At 45.1% G+C, this 15326-nt stretch overlaps 1 protein-coding gene across 5 annotated transcripts in view; it reads right to left on the bottom strand.

Annotated features, from left to right (window-relative positions):
• Window positions 1–1813: 1813 nt before the first annotated feature.
• Window positions 1814–15326, bottom strand: part of Lamtor3 (Late endosomal/lysosomal adaptor, MAPK and MTOR activator 3) — a 75884-nt gene continuing 62371 nt past the window's right edge. For 3 of the 5 annotated variants that reach the window (XM_075692928.1, XM_075692952.1, XM_075692960.1), the window contains exons 6-7: window positions 13275–13361; window positions 4390–4510 (exon numbers count right to left, since the gene is read on the bottom strand). In XM_075692928.1, the coding sequence (XP_075549043.1) occupies window positions 13288–13361 (74 nt within the window). In that variant the 3' untranslated portion in view covers window positions 4390–4510; window positions 13275–13287. Of the gene's footprint in view, window positions 1836–3924; window positions 3948–4389; window positions 4511–13274; window positions 13362–15326 lie in introns of those variants that run through there. The other 2 variants (XM_075692936.1, XM_075692945.1) reach the window with 2 other exon arrangements.

Raw genomic sequence — 15326 nt, 5'->3', positions numbered from 1 at the left:
TCAGTATCCCGATCCCTAAGTGCATTCGAGACAAGTTCGTAGTGGCCCCTGTGCCCCGAAACGTTCATCCCGTCCACAACGAGGGCAGACGCAAGGCCAGAGCAGCAGCCATCCTCAAACAGATCAAGCAACACGACATTAGAGCAAGCTTCGTCGTCGCCGCGTAGTACAGTGACGAGAAGACCTTTGTCGTCGTTGTGGTCGACTCGAGCGGCAAGATTTCCAATAGCGCCTCGATTCGCACTTCAGACCCCGGAGTCGCCGAGCAAGTCGCCATCGCCTTCGCCCTGCTAGACGATCGTGGGTCCGAAATATATAGTGGTTCCAAAACGGCAGTTAGGGCTTTTCCGAGGGGTTGCATCGCCAAGGAAGCTGTTCGTCTTCTTAGCGGCTCGAGTCCATATGCTCTCACAAACCATTCAATTCACTGGTTTCCCGCTCACGTAGGGTCGGTCGAGGGTGCTCCCCCGAACCTCAATAGAGAGTTTTAGAATAGGGGCCCCAAACGTTTTGGGGCCCTCAAGAAATAGCGTCGAAGCCACTGCGCATGCGCGAGACGCAAAGTGCGTTTGGGTTTTGAGTTAGGAACGCTACTTCGCCGATTTAGAGGGTGCCCAAATAGCGGCCCCAAAAGCGTTGCGTCAGAAAACATGGCCGCACCCATCGAAGCGACGGCTCTAACCTAGCGCTAAACTGGGTTCGATTCGTGGTAACGCGCGAAGTTCGCAAGCTAGGAGAAGTGACTGCGGTTATCGCTTTCTCTCAACTAGCGTGTGTTATGAAGATTGATTTATTAGACGCCACTGATTCCGAATTTGATTGTGTATTTTATGGATCATAGGCCTAACACGGCTAAGTTTGGCTGGTGAAGGCACGTAAAGTTGGTTTGCTCAAACCTTAGCGCAAGTAATTATTTGCTGCTAACAGAATAACCTTTAAATTGTAATTAAACGCGAATACACGGAAGTCAAAATTATTATTCCTATCATAAAATGTAATTTAGGAGAGCACGTTGTTGGGCGAGTCGGTCGTACATATTTAAAGAAGGGAATTGCGCTAAAAAAGACACGGACGAGTTGCGCCCGTCCATGTCCTTACTCGTCCGTGTCTTTTTTAGCGCAATTCCCTTCTTTAAGTATCATAAAATGGTATATTTTATTTAATTATTCATAATAGCTTTTCTTTGACGCCGTAGTGGCGCTGACAGCGCAAGACGCTATCCACAAACGTAAAACCCTATTATAAAGCTCTTCACTCCTGCGTGCCCCAACGCTAAAACCCGCAGAGCTCTTTGGGACCCCAAACCATTGGGGCCCCTATTCTAAATCTCTCTAATGAGTCTGCTCACGAGGCTGCGCGTGACCTCACCGACTGCGCTTCCTCTATAAGAAGCACGGACTCCTCTACTCTCTACGGTCACAGGGACGCTCCCGCTACTCACGAGATTATTAAATATTTCTATATGTCCAGAAGGGTCTTTCCACCCCCTCACCCCAAGTTGAATAGGGCGCAAGCCGTTTCGCTTAGGCTTCTACAGACCAGCACATATTCGTGTCTGTCCGCTCTCCACGAGGCTTACCCCGACGTGTATCGCGACGCCTGCCCGTCCTGCGGCCAGACCTCCACTCTACCTCACATGCTCTGGGAGTGCGGGTCGACATACCCCAAGTTTATCAAGGAGGAGTGGGACTCGCTTCTGCATAGCCCCGCTCTAGAAAAGCAAATCCTGGCCGTCCGGCGTGCCCGCGACCCGGTGGGCGTGCCCGGTGGGCTAGACCTGCCGGTCCCGACGTGGGACTGGCCGGGTGCGCGACGAGTTCGCGTCCTCGCTGGACCTGCAATAAAGTTTATTCACTCACTCACTCACTAGTCATGTGTCCTTGTGCACAGCGCGCAAAATCGTGCGCTGCGCGAAAGGAGACATCAGAACAGCTAGCGCGCAACGCCGTCAGCGAAAGTGCGCAGCGCAAAAAAAAAGAAGAAAAAGGAAAAAAAAGAAAAACAAACGACGAGAAAAAAAATGAAGGCGGGGCCCGTGACGTATACGTCACGCGATCCTCGAGGTCCGGTATGGGATAACGCAGGGAATCAATTTCGCTTGTGGAGGCTAGACAGGGCGAGTGGAGAGAGTGTCTCGCTATGCAGTGGAGCTCGCCTTGTGAAATCATGGGTTCGCTGCACTGAAATATTTCTATCTCGGCTATTAATGAGCCGATTTGAAAAATTTTTGCGGCAGAAGACTCCCTACAGGACACGTAGCAACTTCCAGCGTATAACCAAAATTTGCTATGGGGCCTGGTGAGGGGCCCTTTAAAGTCCTATACAGAGGGGCTTTAGCTGAAACGGAACACCAGTGCACCAGGTGTTGCGTGAGGGTAGAGGCCAACACTGTGACACTAAGTCACTCCCTCTCTCGGAAACCTGTTATCGGCGCGTTCCTTGTCCGCGCAAGCTCTTGCTGCGCCGCGGTATGGCAAATGAAAACGCGTCACGCGTCTCAACGCGCCCGCTTACACGCGAGTTCGTAACTCGAATGACCGCTCAGCAGACTTCAAGTGTGCTTTAATGTACTTGGACTTCAATTCAATTGACTTCAATTGTACTGTTAAAGTGATCACAACTCATAAGAAGTGCTTAGGTATTCTCGGGTTATTTTGATGGGACCTCCAGAGGGAGAGCTTTCTTTTAAATGTATATTCAAAAGCATCAAGTAGTCCACCTGACATCATGCCTAGTGAAAATCTTTAGCCTGAATTATCTGCAAAATCTTGCACTAGGAGTGTGTGAACTCAACTTGTGTTCCTGAATAGCCCGACACCAGAAGACAGCATCAATGCTTGCATAGAATTTGAGTCCATGGAAAAATTAAATTCTGGGGTTTTACCTGCCAAAACCACGACTGAGGCACGCCGTAGTGGGGCTCCGGATGAATTTTGACTGCCTGGGGTTCTTTAAGGTACACTCAAAGCATGGTGCATGGGTGTTTCTGCATTTCAATCCCATCATAATGAGGCCGCCATGGCCAGGATTGATCCTGCAACCTTGCGCCTAGCAGCTCAAAACCAAAGCCACTATCGGCACTACGGCGGTTGAGTCAAGGGGGGAAAGGAGGAACTTCTGGGGAGATTTCCTTGGCAGAATGAGAATGAATGCCAAGCCAAGCTGTTCTGTTGCAGAGAACAGCTTCTGGTGGAATTACTCCCAAATTTTCAGGGCTAGAAAGGAGTGTGCGTAAATGGGAGGAGGTGCAAGTTGCTTTTGTGCCACCAAAGTAAAAACCAATGATGAAACTACAACGTGGTGCACTTGCTTTGACAACAAAGGCATATTCTGTTCTATGTGCAGAACCATACATTCCTTGCCTAGTTTCCCTAGGCAAGGAACTTAATGCAGCTTTTAATGCCAGCTGTACTGGATCACTGCGAATGAAACGTTAGCAAGAATGGCCTACCATAAAATGTCGGATACTGTGTCCCGCAACAAATGGTGCATGGCGAGGTAGCCTTTCTCAGCAAGAAATGATGGAAATGTAGCACAACTGACGAACTGATTGAAATTGTGTGGCACAAATGTTTACAGTACTCGCAACGTGACAAAGAAATAGTTTCACACGATTTACATCGATGCAGTTCATTTTAGCCTTGGTTAAATCTGGACCCTTTATTTTTTCCGATTCTTACACCAAGGGGGAAAAAAGCGAAATGTATATTTTCTTTTTCAATTGGTTGACTGGTTGACATGCGCTGCTCATCTTGCACGCACTGCAATTATTGCCCAAAAAAGGCCTGCAGCCCTGGCTTTATTTCTTGGGATTCACCTATGACAGTGTTTCATGCAAAGAAGCCTTGTATTCAAGGTCCAATGGTATTAGAAGCAGGCAGTGTGTGTCTTCTCAGGCAACAATAATTGCAGTTTGCCTCCTACTTTGTTTATTGTTGTGAAGTCACCTGCACAGATCAAAACACTCTTGTCTAATGTACACATCACTGAGAAACATTGTAGAGCAAGTGCTATTACAGAAAACTTGCTTTTCTTGGCATTCCTCAACAGCCTCATTGTATGCTGGCCTAGCAGTGAACAATGGCGAGTCCAAGCCCCTGACACTAAACTGACAAGCAATATTAGTTCTGCAGTACAAAACACATTGCGTGGTTCACCACAGTGGCCATAGCTAATCCGGAAGCCTTTCAAAAGTGCAACTAGAAGTCTATAAAAATTCTCTACCTATAATTGCTTTACCACAAAGTCCAAGCTTGATCTATCGTTGACAGGTTTCAAGTACCCATGATGGAAAGTAGTTTTCCTTTCACATAACACAGTCGTGCCCTAACACCATTGCACCCTCCTTTTTAGATTCCCCAGGAGAGAAGAAACGAAACAAGGTACAGCCCTTTTTAAATTCTAAAAACTTCTGCACAAGATATTTATTAGCAATAGCGCATAATAAATTGCAATAAAGCCATAATGGTGCAGCCAATCCAAACTGACACCGAAGAGTGCAGCATTGTGCCTGAAATAGAGCAGAGTGAAAAAAAAAGACACCAATTACAAGTGGAAACAATGTCGAATGTGACTTGTACAAAAGAGCCAGTAGAGAGACCATGACTAATCGAAAAACATGTTAGAGGTTGCATACACATCACAAAAGCTACATGTCTCAGAATATGTATTAAAACTTCCTTAAACATATGGAAAATGAGTTAATTAAGTAATTTCATCAGGAATGCTTTTACACCATGGCACACATTTTAAAATCACAAGATAGTAATTAGGTAACTAATAATTTGATTAATTTTCTGACCGAATGAGTCAGTCAATAGATGCTAAAGGGCCACTCACCAGGTCCCACTGAAAATTTTGGTTATACACTAGAAGTTAGGCACCATCCAGGGACCATTCTACCACAAGAATTTTTAAAGATTTTTACTAGTACTGGTGTAGACCAAAACTGAAATGTTGCGGAACTCATGGTGCAAGAAGGCAAGCTGCCCTCCCTGAACAGCACAGGCTGTTCCACTGCATCAACAAGTGCCTGCAAGCAGCATTCCTACCCTGCCTTCTCCCATATTACAGCTGAGGGTCGATGTGACACATGTCAGAACCTCCCAATTTTTATTTCCCCTTTGCTGTGCGCTACATTCCAAGCGGTGGTTTTGCAAATGTCGCATTTCATGGGAATCCCCACATTCATGCTGCTGCTGGCTATTTGTGCATTGGACAATGTTCGCGTGACGTGGAAATGACTGCTGCATTGTTATTGCCGACGGTGGAGAGAGCGGCTCTTCCAAGAGGAAGGGCGTGCACCCTTTTGCTTGGATCTTCAGCTGTTTTCATGGCATCTATTGGTTTATTACTTTGCAGACACGATTATCACCATCCAATCTATGCACATTTAATGTGTGAGTTGAAGCATGTTGCTTAACCCATGCTGTGTCAACTTTCTTTTCTTCAGAAAACCACCAAAATTTTAGTATTTTTTTTAAGGACCGATTCATTGCGAACAGTTTGTTATTTGCAATATTAACAGTTCAATTGATATTTTCTGTTGTCTGTTTTGCAAATCTTTTCATGTTTTTGAGCTGCAGGTAGGCATGGCCATTGAAACAGTCTGTATAAAGCTTGACATTTCTTGGAACAAAAGTAAAGTGTGATTTTGTAGTCCTCCATGCGACACATCACTTCTGATGCTGTGAGAAAACTAAATTTCAAAAGTACAGGCAGCAAAGTGTTTTTTGTTGAACCGTGTCTATGTGAGAGAGGCTGCCACAGGCTCAAACTTTTCTTCACAATCATCAATACTAAGTTGAAGCCCCAAACATGTCTCTCTAAATCCACCCAAGTCTAATTGTTTACTTCAAGTGACATCCAAAAACACCATAACTCCAAGACTGAAAAAGGTGGCCATCATCACTGCAGCCACCCAACTCCGCACTGCGATTTTTTAAAACCCACGGGAGCCAGTCTTCCGCTGTGCTTCTGCAAACTGTGCCCGTAAAAAAAGTTTTCTGGGAAGTTGGAATCGTATGGTAGCATAGCACTCAAACAAAAATGATGCTATGACTGCCACTCATCTGTAACACTTGGCAAATAAAAGGAAATCCCTGGACGATTTACCACTGGCGAGAACGCCTGGACAAGGAACAATCCTCCTAAGCGCAGGAAGGGCAAAAGAAATCATAACCGCACCCAGACATATAAAAAGTCAAGAGCACTAACTTCTGTGGAAAAATGATGAAACAATGTATGAATAGGTTTACTCAATTGTAGTGCTCAGCTATGTCAGTCGATTGGATACCAAAAAGATAGCAATGCTTGCTGGACCATTCTCACAGGCCATGCTCCCAGTCACTTTGCAAGATAAAATACGGCAATTGAGATGTGGTAAAACTGTTTTGCGATTCGGATCATCTCTGCACTTGCTGCTGCCATGCCTACGATGACTAAGTCTGCATATGCCAGTGGTTTCAGCTCTTCACGTCCCATCTTAAACTGCCCTGATTTAAATCTATTCCAGCTGTCATTTCAGAGAAGCAGAGCTCAATCAATCTAGTCATCAACAGTCAAATTTCAACATGTCATAGCAATTTGAACAGGAAAGTGTGACCAGCTTGGATGAAAGCTTTCGTGAGGTCAAGCTGGAGCAGGGCTAATAACCACTGTCACTTCGCAAGCTGTTCTCAGTGGTGCAAGTTGGTATTGATAGGACAGTCTTCAAAGTGATGTGCCTGGTGTGGGTCAACAACACTTCTCCAGGCTGCCTCAGCTGCCTCAAGATGACATGTCGAGGATATGGAGATGAATTTTGTAATCTGCAGGTACGGCTGGCTGATCTGAAATTGGTTATTTCAGGGGGCCTTCCCCCCGAGGTTGGTTTGGTTAACGAGGTTACTGCTGTGCATGGACAGGGGAGGAGCTCCCTCCTCGAATGTCCCCATAGATGGCTGCCAGAATTGGGTAATTCTTCACAGAATGCTTGATAGAATCCAGCCATGCCATCAGAGTCGGAGCACTTGTTCTTGGATAGTCTTTGTACTAACTGGGATGCAATTCATAGAACAAGTAACGCTGAACAATTCCTTGAAACATTTAAGTACATGTATGAGATGCATAACTGAAATTGAAAAATTTGTAAGCTATGGAAATGCCTTAGCTATGCAATGAGGTTAAATACATTGGACTCTTATGGCTTCTTGTAGTCCAGACGACAGCACATTTGAGCAAGCTGCTCCACTCGTTCTCTAAACATTATTTTCATTTTGCTGCGACTAGCTGCTTGATTACTGGCTGCAGACAGCACAATTCACCATACAGCTTGTCCATGTTGATGGCCGATGTCAACTGGAATGCAGCAACAATTTTCGCAAGGTCACTGACCGTTAGTTTGCGCTGCAAGTCCAAGCACTGAGGTTGCTTCATTAAAGATGCAAGGTTGCATGCGCATGTTCAACCAGAGCCCACTTCGGGGGAGATGGCGGGACGGCATGCGCAGCTGGCGCCAGAAGCAGTCGTCGCTGCCGTGAACTACACGGCTAGCTTTTTTGGAAGCTTGGAGTGCTTGCAGCAAACACATCCTCAAACAGGGTGGCCAGACACAGCTGAACTCAAGGCACTGTTAGCCAATAATAATAAAGTGTGCAATGCGGGACATTTTCGAAGATTTTCACATCTCTTGCGGGACACAGGACAATAACCCTCAATGTGAGACAGTCCCGTGAGTTACGGGACGTGTGGTCACCCTAGTCTCAGCGCAGTTCCCAGTGCTTTTGATGCCTCTGTAGGGCCCATGCACTGTATGAAGAATGTTTTTGTTCTTCATTGTGTTGTGTCATTCACTGATGGGGGTGCTGGTTTATGGACAGCAAACCACTTGGCAGAACCTACGCTGCTTTCCCTTTCAGACAACTCGAGTCTTGTCTACTTAGGAGAATACATATCTTCATCAGTAGCTGCACCAGCAGGCTTATTGTGCGAACCTGCTGAGCTCTGCCACACACAAACACAACGCTTCTGTCTTTGGTGAACAAGGCAGTTTCAGTTTTTTTTTTTTTTTTAAGGGACCCTTGACTTCAGAGGTACTACTGTATTCACTCGAATCTAACGCGCACCTTTTTTCCGATAAAACGGGTCCAAAAATTGCATGCATGTTAGAATAGAGTACGACCCTAAATCCACGTTACCATATCGCCATCGGCATTCAAAAAATGGCCACCTCGTAAGCGCTTCTAACCTAGCTGCTGTAGCTGCCTCTATGTGCATACCTCCATGTTGTACGTGTAACCAGGCGCTGGTGTAACCTAGTCTACCGCCTGTCTTCCCGTTTTCTGCATTTATTCAATCTGCACGGAAGCGCCGACTGGAAAGACAAGCCGAGTCCACCATGATGCCGCATTTAAAAGGAAAGTTATGTGCGCGTAGACGGACGGAAATCGGGCTGCCCCCATCACGGGCGTTCAGAGTTCCCGAAACTTGCGTGCGGGACTGGCGCAAACAGAAGGAGAATATTTTCACCAGCAAAGCAACAAGGAAGGGTTTCAGTGGACCAAAGAAGGGCTGCTTCGCCAAAATAGAAGAGCTGCTCACGGAATACGTGCAAGAGCAGCAAGCGGCACAGCTGCCTGTGACAACCGATCTGCTCAAACTACGGGCAATGCAGTTAGCCCTACAAAAAGGGCTAAGGTGGAGTGACTTCAAAGCGAGCAGATGCTGGCTATCGAATTTTATGAAAAGAAAAGGCTTTTCTGTTCGAAGGTGGACAGGGATATGCCAAAAATTACCTGAGAATATGAAGAGAAATTTCACAGTTTTCAGCAGTACGTCTTGAAGTTGCACCATAGAAATGGCTACAACTTCGGACAGATTGGAAATGCCGATCAGATGCCGCTCTACTTTGACATGCCTGCCACCACAACCGTTGGAAACAAGGGCGCGAAGCAAGTGGGCGTTTTGTCTTTCGGCCACGAAAAAACTAGTCACCGCAATGCTTTGTTGCACTGCGGATGTGCACAAGCTGCCGTCGTATCTTATCTTCAGATGGAAGACGCTCCCGAAAGGAATCGTGTTTCGAGTGGCGTGATTGTGAGTGCAAATGAAAAAGGTTCGATGACCACGGATTTGGTCGTTGGCTGGACTGATAACGAGTGCCAGAAGAGACCCGGTGGCAGTTTGGGCCAGCGTGGGATGCTTGTGCTCGACGCATTCAGGTGCCACCTTGACCAGCACATCAAGGACAAGCTGGCTGCATGCAACACCGACCTTGTCGTGGTAACCGGCGGCATGACATCGTAGCTCGAGCCGCTCGATGTGTGTTTGAACAAGCCAGTGAAAGATAGAATTCGGGCGCTCTACAGCAAATGGCTTGTCAGTGGCTACCACGAATTCACGCCCACCAATAAAATGAAGTGTGCCTCGCTGCAGGACTTTGCTGGATGGGTGAAATCGCTGCAGGACTATGCTGGATGGGTGAAAGATGCATGGTGCACGATCCTGTCTGCCATGGTCAACAAGGCGTTTAAAAAGTGCGGGATTTCCAATGCCATAGATGGCACTGAGGATGAAATGCTTTGGTGTGTTGACAGCAATAAGGAGTTGTCTGATAGCAACAAGGAGTGATATCTATTGCTCCATGTGACACATACCTGCGCAGTGAAAATCTTGACAGCAAGGTATGCCGCTTTCATTTGCATTTTTATTCATTGGAACTTTAGTGTATTGGGAATAAATCTGTTTTTTTCCAAGTGAGAGCAAATAGTATTTCTATATGAAAGCACGAGGTGCGCAGTATTGTACTCTTTATTTTTTTGGCCATAGAAAACAGGTGCACATTACAATTGAGGGCGTGATAGAATTAAGTAAATACGGTATGTAAGGGGTGGGTACAAAATTTGACATTAAACATGACCAAGTAATATATACATGCATATATATATTCAAGCATATGCACACACATATATTTGCTCACATATGTATATACAGGGTGTCCCAGTTAATTTAGACCAAGATTTAAAAATACCCATGAGCGCTACAGAAATCGTACTGACTGCATAGTAGCTGTAGTCATATGTACTTACGGCCAGTATTTTTTTCATCACAAAGTATCACTAAGTTACTTTTCATTAGTACACTTTTTAATTATTGCTTGAATCGTAAACATATCAATTACAAAGTTGTAGGGCACCTTAATTAACCTCCGAATCAAGCATTTGTTTAGTGCTCAGCTTTGCCTTGTTGGTTTTTCCAAGAAAAAACAAAAGCGCACAAAAAATCCAAAACACGAAATAGATAGGCGCTCGCGCGCCGCTACTCAAGCGCTCCCAAGCGAATAGCCACGGATACACGACTTTACTAGCGGTGGCAGCTCGATGCAGGGCTTCACGCTATGTGATGGTCGCGGCATCAAGAGAGCACACCGCTGACACATTGATAAGCGTAGCGGAGCCTTGTACGATGCGGCGATAAGAGAACGCAGCTGTATAGCTTTGAATGGTTGCTCGTAGGCACTTGAGTAGCGGCGTGCAAGTGCGCATCTATTTTGTATTTCGCGTATTTCACAGGCTTTTTTTTTTTTTGGAAAGGACAACCAAAGCCACTTCAGCACAAAATAAATGCTCAATTCGGAGGTTATTTAAGGTGCCCTACAACATTGTAATGAATATGTTTGCGATGCAAGCAAAAATTAAAAAGTTCCCTAATTAAAACCAATTAACTAATTAATACTTAGTGATGAAAAAAATACTGGCAGTAAGTACATACGACTGTCACTACTATGCAGTCGGTATGATTTCTCTAAGGCTCTTGGGTTTCCTAAAAGCTTGGTCCAAGTTAACTGGGACACCCTGTATACATACACACATATAAATACACATAACGTATATAACGAAAATTCAAGTCCAACTTAGTTGGAGAAGGTCAGTGACGTGTTGCAAGACCGGTTCGCAAGCCTGTGGCAAGAAGCATAGCACGTCCTACGAAAGATGCACTACAGGCGTGGTGTATGAAATTCCCCTTGAGTGCGTCAAGTCCTATATAGGACAGACTGGACGCTGCATAAATGAACGAGCCAGGGAAGACGGAACTAAATCTAATGAAAGATTGCGTGGAACATTTGCCTGCGCACTGCAAGGCCTGCATGTGCAAACCACGGTTTTCTGAGATTAGGATTCTTGGCAGAAGTAGATTTCAAACAGCACGTGAGCTGATGGAAGCTTACTATATAAAAAAGAAAGGTACAAATTGCATTAGCGATACATCTATCGTACTCTATAAATCGGAAACTAGACAGTTTCACCGCTGGGTAACGTAGACCTGTGAACAGCCAGCACATGCGTGTATGTACATGTATATTCATGGGTCACAGCCCAAAATTAAATCAGTTGGAAGTACCGCCTGTGTTGTCTTTATGTGTCTTCCTTTTGTGTGTGTTCAATTGCGGCAAAAAGCACGTCTTTTAGCAAGCACCAACTAGGCCAACAAGCAGTTCTGTTGCTACAACATGCACTTCGTGTGTGCGAGCCAGGCTCCAGTATAAAAAAGAATTACTCCAGTGTGAGTGGAAGTCTCCTAGTTCTGGTAGCGAGTCTTTGGCCAATGATCTTGAGGCCATGCACAACCTTACTTCCAGTCATTTGGACACTGTATGGTCATTCCATGTACTCAAGAGTGCTTTTATTAGCCCCAAATACGATAATCAGTTGAGTTGTTCATTTCCAGCTGCACACAATGTCAGTGCCGCAAAACATCCAAATACTGCTCCATTGGGCCTTCAGCCTGTGCTGCCTTCCACTAAGCTTCCACAAAGACTGCATGTGCTTCTGGCAGAAACAGCCTGACAAGCTGCTAGCTACGAATCAGACACATTGCACCTTCTCAGGGTCGAAGACTGGAAAGTGTGCTCATATGAAAGAAGTCCTCAAATATGTTAGGAACCTGCAAAAGGAAGGCTATGCCATTTCGCATGAAATGATCAGGACGCATGCATGAGCCATAGAGAGAAAGCATGGCACTGCCTGCATGCAGTTTAAAGCAAGCCATGGATGAACCATACGGTTCACGCAGTGCAACGGACTGTTTTATAAGACGCATGTCACTTTGCTGGCTGCCTTCTTGGTATGAGGCGAAGATCCTCGCTTTTCACAGATTTGTGATATGCCTGTGGCAAGACAGAGAGTTTATCTTCTTGCAAATTGGAAACACCGATCAGACACTGATAAACTTCGGCATGTTGATGAGCGGGACAGTCGAGGGAAGAGGAGCACAGAGTGCGCTTGTCAAAACAACAGGTGCCGAAAATCAATGCTTCACCATGATACTTTCGATAACAGAAGACAGCCAAGAAGCCGCCACTGTACGTTATCTTCCAGAGGAAGACTATATTGTAGGCAAAGTTCCCCACGGCCATACATGTGAGAGCCCAAAGAAAAAGTTGGATGTCTACTGATTTAATCGCCAATTGGGTCTGGACTGTCTGGTAAGGACGACCTGGCGCCCTGCTTCACCCATCTCTCCTTGTGCTTGACAGTTTTCGCAGCCACCTGGAAGAAAATGTAAGCTGGACACTAGAGGAACTGTGCACCGAGACTGCCATCATTCCAGATGGGTTCACTTTGGTGCAGCAGCCCCTGGATGTGCGTGTGAAAAAGCCTTATAAGGACAACGTGTGACGCTTGTACCTGGACTGGATGGTCCAGGGAGGGCACGCCCCGACACCTACCAGCAAGGTTAAAGGATCGTCCAGCGAGCTAGCGTGTTTCTGGATTTTGGATGCATTGCGCTCACTTTTATTTGACTCGATTGCAAAAAGCTTCAAAGAGACTGGTATCATAAATGCTCTGGACGGCAGCAAGGATAAGCTGTTGTGGGACAGCAATATGGAAGCGGCGGCCAGTGACCTGAACAAAATGTCTTGCGATTCCAATGCGGAGTGGCATCCAATTGTGAAGTGGAATAAAAACACTGTCACGGTTTGCAAATAGCGGACATGTATTTTACAGCAAAGGTAAGTTATCTAATGCATTTTTTAAATCATTACTGTATTAATTTTCAATTTTTGCTGTTTTGAAAAACTTCCCATAAAGTTTACCCCGTACAAAAATGCACCCTGCCAGATCAGTTTGTGGAAAAGAACTGTTCATTACATGAATATATTTAGTATACTTATTCCCGAAATTTCCACGGTGGACAATACATCAACTGCAGTATGGTTGAGAACGTAACTACTCAGATCACAGTGAAAACAGCTTTGTTTTTTATAATGCTACTTGATAAGTTTGGAAACCTACCTGTTTATAAGAGTTAAGAAGCTTCAACAACACTCCTTAGTGTTTGCGAAACTGTGTTCAGCTCCTCTTCAAGGTTCAGTATCATGCCTAAAGAAAAAGAAGTCACAAATAAATTACATACAGTATTCAGGTAGGCTGCATACACAAATATATACATGACCCTGCTCTACAATGCTACACATGTTAGAGAGAAACCATTAGAGAGAAATGTCAAGTTATGCATACACCATATAAACAGGAAAATGCTGCACCCCACAATTCTAAGCACTCTTCTAATCTCTCGACAATTGTATTAAAGAGAAAAATAAAATTGCTGAATTTACAGACAATCGGATAGTACTAAGTATTTTCCCCAGTTCAAAGGTTCCATTCTACTACTGTTACAGCAAGAGCCAAACACCTTACTAATGAAGTGCATTGGACGTCCAAAATACTTTTTGGGCCAACGGGCACAGTAATACGAAAACGAGCGACATTATATTAGTGTCTGATAAAGGAGAGCTGCGAGTAGTGTTGTTGAAAGATGGTGCGATATGTACAGTCGACCAAAAAAGTTTACGGATCAAGAGATCTGACACAAAGCTGAATATCTCCTCAGTCTCAAAACACAGCCTGTTATTCCCACTTTTAGCCTTTTGTGGCATATGCCAACAACATTTTGATGCACAATTTTACTGGCTGATTTTAAAGGCTGCTCGTATATTTTGAATTTTCTGAGATCCCGTGGTTTGTAAACTTTTTTGGTCGACTGTACATCATGTCATTGGCAAGTTCAGACAGCTTGAAATGCAAACTTTGCCAGGCTCACTGATGCACTGGCTGGCAGATACAGCAGGAACAACTCTTGCAGAAAGGCTGCATTAATGAAAGCTCCTGTGCCATCAAGTCAGAGGTAAAGGAGAAATTATGAAAGGCGTCTGTCCTCTAGCTCCTTGATATTGAGGAGCTGCGGCATACGCCGATGCATAGGTAGCATGCAGTGTCATAGAAGAGCCTCTTTGAGCACTGCATATGGAGTATCACTCAGGGATGTAAAGAGCATGCCATTGAACATAGCCTGTAGTGAAAGTGCTTCAAGCTGGAACTCATATTGCGAACTTCCCAGGTGCGATTCAGGCAAAATTTGTTCTCAGCTTGGACAAAAAAATAAGAAAAAAAAGCTGTGTCTTCCATCCACCACGGTGGTAGCATGATGCAAGTGGTAGCACCAACAGCACTCATGGGAGGCCTAATAAAATTTAATTAAATTGTGCGGTTTTACATGCCAAAACCATGATCTGATTCACGGGAGGCCTCAAATGAGTTGTGTAAGCAAAGGTAGTTGCATCTGCAGGCTCCCAAGAATTCATGGCCACTTGTGCTAGACACCAGGCCTTTGGTAACTGTGGGCTACTGGAATAGTTATAAAATATGCGACTTCATTTTAAAGGTTCCCTGAAATGGTTTTTCTCTTATGCATAGACACAGACACTATCTATCAAAGAATGCTTTCTCAAACAAGCACGAGTGGTTAAACGTTACCCTCCTCTCAAGCCAAGGCATTCCCCTCAACTTTCACACCAGGCAGCCATCACTATGTCCAGCCTCCTCTGTTTACTGTATATACAGTCGGCGACCAATAATTTGGACTCCACAGGGAACGTAAATAAGTCCGAACTATCCAATGTCCCGAAAAAAACTAATGTATCCAAAAAAGATTACTTTATTTACATTTTAAGGCCCCTATGCACGGAACGAGTGATTGATGCATTGCTGCATGCACTTTCGCTTATGGGCAACCAAGTCCGCCTGTATTTCTGCCAGTTTTGAGTTTCGCTGTATGCCGATGCAATGCAAAGACTAGAGTCAGCTCTGCATGTGGAAGGCTCCAGAGCACACAGCAAATCATCATCCGAGACAAGTTGCTGTTTGACCGTAAGAGAACTTGCTCAATTATTTCGTCATTGTTCAGTTCGGCACGAAACGAAACCGCACCGTCGACGTCTGCAGTCTTCAAATCTAACGGCAGCAGGAATCGGCACACTGCAGCCCAGCAGGCCATCAATGATGTCC

This window comes from Dermacentor variabilis, chromosome 1, assembly GCF_050947875.1.
Source record: "Dermacentor variabilis isolate Ectoservices chromosome 1, ASM5094787v1, whole genome shotgun sequence".
NCBI lineage: Eukaryota > Metazoa > Arthropoda > Arachnida > Ixodida > Ixodidae > Dermacentor > Dermacentor variabilis.
The sequence above is the reverse complement of the archived record's forward strand: the minus strand, read 5'-3'. Positions and strand labels throughout refer to the sequence as shown.